The 8,132-nt window shown below is 39.1% G+C and overlaps 1 protein-coding gene across 1 annotated transcript; it reads left to right on the plus strand.

Annotated features, from left to right (window-relative positions):
• Nucleotides 1-697: 697 nt before the first annotated feature.
• On the plus strand, nucleotides 698-1,573 carry LOC137980148 (uncharacterized skeletal organic matrix protein 5-like). The gene is made up of 2 exons (XM_068827519.1): nucleotides 698-823; nucleotides 1,006-1,573. Exons 1-2 carry the CDS (start codon nucleotides 725-727, stop codon nucleotides 1,531-1,533), a joined length of 627 nt encoding a protein of 208 aa, XP_068683620.1. The 5' UTR covers nucleotides 698-724; the 3' UTR covers nucleotides 1,534-1,573.
• Nucleotides 1,574-8,132: the final 6,559 nt, after the last annotated feature.

Below are 8,132 nucleotides of genomic sequence, written 5' to 3' on the forward strand. Positions count from 1 at the left end.
TTCATGATACATGAATACGGGTCTCGAGGTCACCTGTGATCAATCGTAACAAATTACTCCGCCGGAAAAACACATCCAGGCTTATGTCCATATTCATTCTCTTAATTAGATTCCTTGGGCTGTATCGCTGCGAATAAATCCATATGCATTTATTGTACCTTTATAGCACCTTTCACAGCCCGAGTAACTCAATGACTTGCCTTATTAATTTATATTGTCACACAAAATAATTATAGTAAATTGCCTCTTATATCTGTACACTGCTACAGTACATGTTGTAGACTGATACTTGGCGTTAACGCCAAAAGGGAATGAGCCGAGTAAAAAAAAAACAGTAAACTTGGATTAAATTGATTGGATGAGGTTGTTAACAAGAAAAATTTCGGTCGTATTTGTAACTATAGGAAAATCTTATTAATTTCCTTGTTTAATTTACACTTGCTTAGTACCGCACTATTACTTGGGAATCAAGGAATTTTGGAATCTTGGTTAAGAGGGAGAGCTTCCTTATCTGGTACAAAATGCGCTTACGTCTTATCGTTTATTTCGTTGCAGTCCTTTTCTCGATGGCTGTGAATGCAGACAGATCCGACAAATCTATATGTATTTTAAAATGTAGACATCAGGGATTAACGCACGCGGGAAGCTTTTCGTATTAGCTTCCGAAACATTTCAACGAGGTTTTATTTGATACAGGTTCTCCAAAAGCCAAGTATATCCACTGATGTTTGGGTCGCAGAAGATTCCTGTTTATTGTCTCATGGGAAACTTTGGGTGCGGAGGTGGAGGATGGACGCTTGCGATGAAGACTGACGGCAAAAAGGTATCCGACAGCGCAAGCTTTTCTCAACAATCGAAGTTCTCTTCGCTAACCGCATAGATATTTTATTTTCGACATCTTCTGCAATCAACTCCTTTGCCAACTTATACCAACCTCGTTCTCAGGGCTTTTTTTCTGCGGTTGTGCCCATGCACCTAATTCTGTGTTTTTTGTTTTTATTTCAGAAAACCTTTCATTATGATTCGGCCTTGTGGAGCAATAAAAACGCCTACAACCTCCCAGGAGGGAAGACTGGGTTTGACTTTGAAGAGACCAAACTACCGACCTACTGGAACACGTCTTTCTCCAAAATCTGCCTCGGTATGAAGATCCCTCGTCAGCCAATCAAGTTTCTGGTGATCAACAAGCAGGCCCAGTCTCTGCATTCACTGATAGCTGACGGCAAATACCGCTCCACATCACTGAGCCGCAACACATGGAAGACGCTGATTGGTTCTCAAGCGTCCTTGCAGGCCAACTGTAACATGGAAGGGTTCAATGCCGCTGGCTCATCAAAAGGCTCCTCTAAAGCAAGAATCGGCATTATTAGAAACAACCAGAAAAACTGCGCAACCCCAGACTCCAGAATTGGGTTTGGTACCGGAGGGTATCATGATGATTCCAACACATGTGGGAACGTCGCTGTAAATCACTCGTCTTCGGATAATGGGGGCAAAAACATTAAAGCCATGGGATATATTTTGGTTCAGTAAAGCAAAATTGAGTCACAGTTGAAATAAAAGAGTCATTCCATTCTCAAGCCTGGTTTGTAGACGTTGAAGCGATTGACTGGCCGAGCATCAAAGCAAAAATCAATCTTAGGGACGGGTAGCACCAGCCTACAAAAAATTAAATGTCTTGAGCTTCATTTTTCGGAAAAAAAGGCTTCTTCTTCTTACAAAAAATATCGGCCGACCAGGAAGCAAGACACCGGCTCCTTTGAAGTTTTGTAGAGTCTGCCGACACTAGGTTCTCACACTACGGTTGCACTCGTCCAAGCTTTGCGATTTACTATTTCTAGGCAAAACAAAAAATAAAAAATAAAAATGCGCTAGTGCGATCCAGCCCTTACGGACAATTCTTATCACGGTATCAGCAAACACCTTTCTTTCAATTATTCCAATCACTTTCGCAAGATTTAAAAACATTGTAATCCTCCCTGTCCATAATACACAAAGTCAAGAGAGTATGAAGGTAAGAGAGGTAATCCCTCTTATTGGTCCTATTCCCATCGTAATCCCTCTTAAATTATTTTTAGATCTCCTGTGAGATCCTGTATTCCCACGAGGGTTAAATGATATCTAATCATATGTCCCCATTTTTAGCAATGATTGCGTGGGAATTCGCTGAGCTGTCAACATTGGTAAAAATGGGGACAAATGATTGGCTATCAGTTAACCCTCGTTTAACCCGTGTTTTACAAGTCCACGTTTTACTAGTCCAGTCCAATCCAGTCCAGTCCTTCTTATACAGTATGCCGTGGCGGACCGTAGTTTGTCAACCGCAAAAATTTCTTTATTCCCCTCGGTCTACTGGCATGACTGCATTGACTCAGTCGTCCAATGACAGTCACGCTTCCTTCGTGTTGACAAAGTTCAAACACATTCGCGAAACCGGAAAGCATTGAAAGATACGAGAATGAAAAGCCGTAGTAAACAAACTTTGCGCATTCATGCTGCTTTTATTAGATAATAGGATTTTGTACGTAGTAGGCTGTTCGTGATCGTAATTGTATTTATCAAGCCTTCAAGGAATTAACATTAATTACGCAGATGCTAATAATTAAATTTCACTGTCTTCAGTAAGTCCAACCACAAAATAAGTTTATTTGCATGTCAATATATATTCCTTGAAAAAATCGGCAAGAATTTGTGACGCTGGTGAATAATAAAGCAGCTGCTACATGTATTTCCAAGACGATGGAATTACCTGGTGATAAATAACCTTGTCTAGGAGAGTGAATTCTTGACTTTGCAGAGACATCGGTCAACCTCGAGAATTGGGCGGTTGAATTTGCACATTTTTTGTCAAAATTTATAACACTTGAAAGAAAAAAAACAAACTAGCAAAAACAAAAACCCGGTGTATTGCCATCATTTTGACACAGACACGGTATCCTTTTTTTCGCGAGTTTTTAGTAAACACGCTCAATACCTTGATCATGGCGGCCGCTCAAATTGACGGCACTTTCGATTTTGCGATTTCCTTGCGCAGCCAAAAGTACAACAAAAATTGAACGGAGCAAAAATCTCCCAAAATGTTTTTCGCTTATGGTAACTTTTTATATTCGAGGTTCAAAATTTATGTTGTTTTCATGTCGCAAATTTTATTGCTGATTGCAAAATATTTTGTCGATCGACACTTCCTGAAAACTTCCTACTGCTCTTCCCACAAACTGTATATCACTATTTATTTACCGGTACATCAATATTTGTTTTGCGTAAGGCAGGCTTACAAAATCTGCATCTTGCTTAGCTCGCATTTTATGAGCCCTAAAGTAGAATTTTCGGTCCTATGTTTCTGATAGCAAGTCATATATTTTGAGGTCCCCCAACCAAATACTAGGGAGTTTTAGCAAAGACGACGGGTACGGCTACGGCAACGTCACAAAGCAAGAATATTATTGGTTGAAAAAGGAAAAATGCTCGTCCTGCACGTGCAACACGAATTTCCGTGCATTCCTTTGCCTTATTATATCTCTCAGATAGTAAGCGCGCTGTAATTGGCTAAATTAGCGGGCCGCATTCTACAGTACGGCCCGCTGTACAGCCCGCTAAATTTAAAATTTCGACAAAACATCATCTAGCGAGTTTTTCATGTCATTTCTGTTGCATAAACTTGAACTGAAAACTGTTTGAATTTTGCAAGCAACTATTTCAAACTTAACAGCTAAGGAGATTTAGTTTTTGGGATTTTGGCACGGCATTCTTTGTGGCAGTTGAACCTTCCGCTTCACTTTGACTGTTTCCTTGCCCGCGCGCCGGTTAACCTCAGAGATATAATAATTATCTTACTAACCTCGTTTTCTCGGTCCGTACTGTAAGTTACGGATCCTCGTTTTTTCCCGTTGATTTATGGCCCAAGCGCGATGGAAAAAACTCGGTCCGTAACTTACAGTACGGACCTCGAACTCGGTTAGTAAGAGGTATGTACTCCACAAAGCAACAACGCGAAATCACCAAATTTTAGGTTTTGACGACAACGTGAGCATGTAACAATGAAAAACTCATTTTCAGTTTTGACTTTAATTAAAACCGTTCGTACCGGAACAGGATAGTTCGCCTGTATTATTCAATGTGAACAAGACGGATAAATCGCGAAATACTTGCGATAGCGCTAAGTTATATTTTGGACTGACGTTTTCGTTGCTGTAGCCGTCGTCTTTGCTAAAACTCCCTACTAACTCCGCCAGACAGGAATTAACTTCAGTAAAATATTTTCTTGGAAAGCTATCAGAGGCTTGAGGTGATAAAGAAGTTGCAAGGGATCTTAAAAATGATGAACATGTCAGCCTCGAAGCCAATGTTTCTCCATTCCCTTTTACTTTCTTCAATCTTTCTGGGTTTTCTAGTAATAACATGTCTTCTCATGGGGCTATTAACCTAAGACATCTACCTTGGCATTACAATGATATACGGTACCAAAACAATATCGTGTACTATTAGAGCTGCATTTTACGCATAAACAACTTAAATCTACAGGAAAACAAAAGGCAGCTCAGGTGACAGTTGCGGAATAAAGCGCTGTGTTTCTGTACTACCACACCTACGCAATGAGTGCCTATTTTTTAATTGTTGACCTTTTTCAAAGCAATTAAGAAATACATGTAGTCGTGCTCTGCAGACAGCTGCTTCCTGTCCAGTGAGTACATAAATTGTTCACCACATACATCCAGGTATAAAAGGCCCTATTTCGTGCTCTGGTTATTACAAGATCAAGCTGATTGACGTATTTTACTGCGACAGCTTAGCACTCTTTAACAAGATTCTTCGACTAAAGCGACTTCAAAGATTCCTGTCAGGTTGCAGAGACTTTTTCTTTTCTTCCTTTATTATGAATTTTTTTTCAAATTTTGCAATATAATGTCATTTTCCTGACTTTATTTTTTAAAATAGGACACTGCTGTGATTAGGGAGAACATGGATCAAAACCTTGGATATTTGACGATCTTTTCAATACTCTTTATTCCACGGTTGTTCATGATGGCTTCTAGCAAACGGTGTGAGGTCAAGTTATTAAAGCCCGGCAGAGCTCTTAACAATCACATTGTAAAAACGGTTGCTGTCAGAACTCCTCTTGACTGCCACTTTCTATGTCAGAATAATATGAAGTGCAAAAGCTACAATTTCATGATCACTAGCGATATCTGCGAGCTGAATAACAGTACTAAAGAAGCTAGACCCCATGACTTCCTACCAGATGACGCCAGGTTCTATATGGGGATAAGGCCCGATACAGGTAATATTTCAAACTCATCGTTAATTTGTACGAACGAAAGTGTAGACAAAGAGTTTGTGGAGGCATTATTTCTTTCGTTCTTTAGTTTTCTTAAAAGAACAAGGCTTCTCCAAATCCGTTCGGTGGAGCTTTATTTTTTTGTAATTGTATTTTAAACATTTTTAACAATTTGTAAACCATTGCGGAATCGTACATACTTTGTTGCAATAGAAACAGACTATCAAGCTGGTTGGTTATTTAATAGTAATACATAAAGCAGCAGTTAACCTAGCAACCTTTGTGGTTTTGTTAATTGGTTTTGATAGAAGAATCCACCTTACAAGATGGGGTTTCTCTCCACTAACTAAAATATTCACTAATTAGCAGGTAGTTTGAGGGGAATATTGTGTGTGTGAATGGTGAGTTGAGGAAAAAGCATAGACAAAAGTTAGGATTTGTTGTTTAATAGTAATACATGAGGTAGGAGGTAACCTTAGTAACCTTTGTGGCTGTCTTACTTGGTGTTTTTAGAAGAATCCGCCTTACAAGAAGGGGTTTCTCTCCACTAACTAAAACATTCATTAATCAGTAGGTCGTTATGGGGAATAGCGTGTGTGTGGATGGTGAGTTGACGGAAAATCATAAATGAAAATTAGAGTAATATGGTTACAAAGAGGAAAAGTAATTGCAAGGCAATCCACTTACCTCAAGTTGGGGTTAACAAATGAAATAAACTCTGTGTGAAAATAAAAGTTTTAAATTCAAAAACAACCGGAAGTACAAGAGTATTAAAAGGAAGGAGGCTTTTAATAATAATAATAATAATAATAATAATAATAATAATAATAATAATAATAATAACACTAATAATAATAATAATAATAATAATAATAATTTTGGAACATAGAAAATTTTATTGAAAAGTTATCAAAGCCTCAAAAATTAACATGAAAAGTTTTTTTTTTGTAGTATTGAAATTTTCGTTCTTATAAGCATATAAGATGATGAAGGGAGAAAATTTACTTTGTTTACTTATATTAGATTGGGAATCTTTCGTTCTTGTAATCGAACATTGAAAGTAAATTTCGAAATTATCTATGTGGAATTTAGATGAGACTTCTTCTGAAAATGCTAAGACTAGTCTGTAATCCATAAGAACTTAATTTTTGAGGAGCTGGGTGTTGACTACGAGCTGTTCAGAGTTGATAAGAAAATATTAAAGAAGCATGAAAAAATATAATGAGACGGCTTCTAGAACAACAACTGGAGAACCTGGTCCGCCTGGTCGCCCTGGGCCCTAAAGGGGGTACAGGGACCTGACCACAAGAGTCAAACGAGACAAAGGGGGGCAAGGGTCGCATTTTTCACGGGGACCAATAATGTCCAAAAGGAGACCAAAGACTTCAGGGACCCTGAGGAGCCCAAGGAGTACAAGGACCACAAGGGCCTTTTTGACCTAAAACACCAGGTCAACAAGGGCTACGATGAACTTAGGCAGTACAGGGGTCACAAAGGGGTAAAAATAAATGGCACTATCGTTACTGTCACTCCATAGGCAGCCCAAGCTCGCGTCACTACAGACAGCCGTTGAGAATTTAAGACTTTGTATGGGAAATAAAATACAGTCGATTGCGAAGCCTAAAAAATGCTCAATTTAACTTTCATTCAATAAAATGAATCAAAATGACTCACCTCTGGTGTATTCTTGTGCCTTTTGGAGTTTATTGTACAGTTTCGGGAAGTCCGTGTTTTCAATGTTCTAAGACGAAGTCAAGGCTGCACACTAAGATTTCGACCGTTGTCAGCTCAGAGGCGGTTTGCGACTCGAAAATCCATCCCAGCCAAGATTTTTTCACGCAAAGCTAAAGCCACATCATTTGCGAACCTCCGTGAATCGTAGCCATGCAGCTGTTCGAGAAGCCGCTGTGGCGATGGGGTAAGTGTTGTAAATGAAATGACTGTACCTCTATCGGGTGGAGTTAATTTGACCTCGGACCCAAGCTCCGTGTCCTCGTCGGTGATCAGTTGCTGTTAAATTCATCAGCTATCGTGGAATCTGAAGCAGAAAATGCTCATTTCCAGCCAAGTGTGTGGGAATTTTTGACGACGAAACATTCACGGAGGTTCGCAAATGATGTGGCTTTAGCTTTGCGTGAAAAAATCTGTATTTTATTTCCCATACAAAGTCTTACAACGCGTTTAAATTCTCAACGGCTGTCTGTAGTGACGCGAGCTTGGGCTGCCATGATTTATACAAAATGAAACATCTTGGCACTCCTCAGGCCATTGAAATGATGCACTGCATGGTCAATGTTGGGTTTGTTTATGTTCAATCCCCAAGTTCAGAATTGCACCTTCATTGCACCTTTTACAGCCCGGGTAATCCAATAACTTGCCTAATTATTTTCACACAAAATAATTATAGTAAATTGCCTCTTATATCTGTACACTGCTACTGTACATGTTGTACACTGATACTTGGCGATGACGCCAAAACGGAATGAGCCGAGTAAAAAGAAAAATAGTAAACTTGGATTAAACTGATTGGATGAGGTTGTTAACAAGAACATTTTCGGGCGTATTGTCAGAGATGTTCCTTATCCAAAATAAAATACTTTATGAAGTTATTTCTGATCACGGCATCTTTAATATACTTTCTACAGCTGTTCCTGCTGTTCCTGCCTCTTCGTCTTCGTGCAAAGAGCTGTATGAAAAACACAAGTAAGCGCCTAATGAAAATACTGAATTTATATGAAGCTTTTCGTATTAGCTTCCGAACCATTTCAACTAACGAGGTTTTATTTGGTACAGGTTCTCCAAAAGCCAAGTATATCCACTGATGTTTGAGTCGCAGAAGATTCCTGTTTATTGTCAC

The sequence above is a fragment of the Montipora foliosa genome, chromosome 12 (genome assembly GCF_036669935.1).
Source record: "Montipora foliosa isolate CH-2021 chromosome 12, ASM3666993v2, whole genome shotgun sequence".
NCBI lineage: Eukaryota > Metazoa > Cnidaria > Anthozoa > Scleractinia > Acroporidae > Montipora > Montipora foliosa.

Bases quoted from the DNA above. Each gene is read 5' to 3' on its own strand.
- LOC137980148 (XM_068827519.1), top strand. From the start codon at position 725: ATGTTTGGGTCGCAGAAGATTCCTGTTTATTGTCTCATGGGAAACTTT. The intron at 824-1,005 runs GTATCCGACAGC...TTTTTATTTCAG, and splicing joins TGAAGACTGACGGCAAAAAG to AAAACCTTTCATTATGATTC.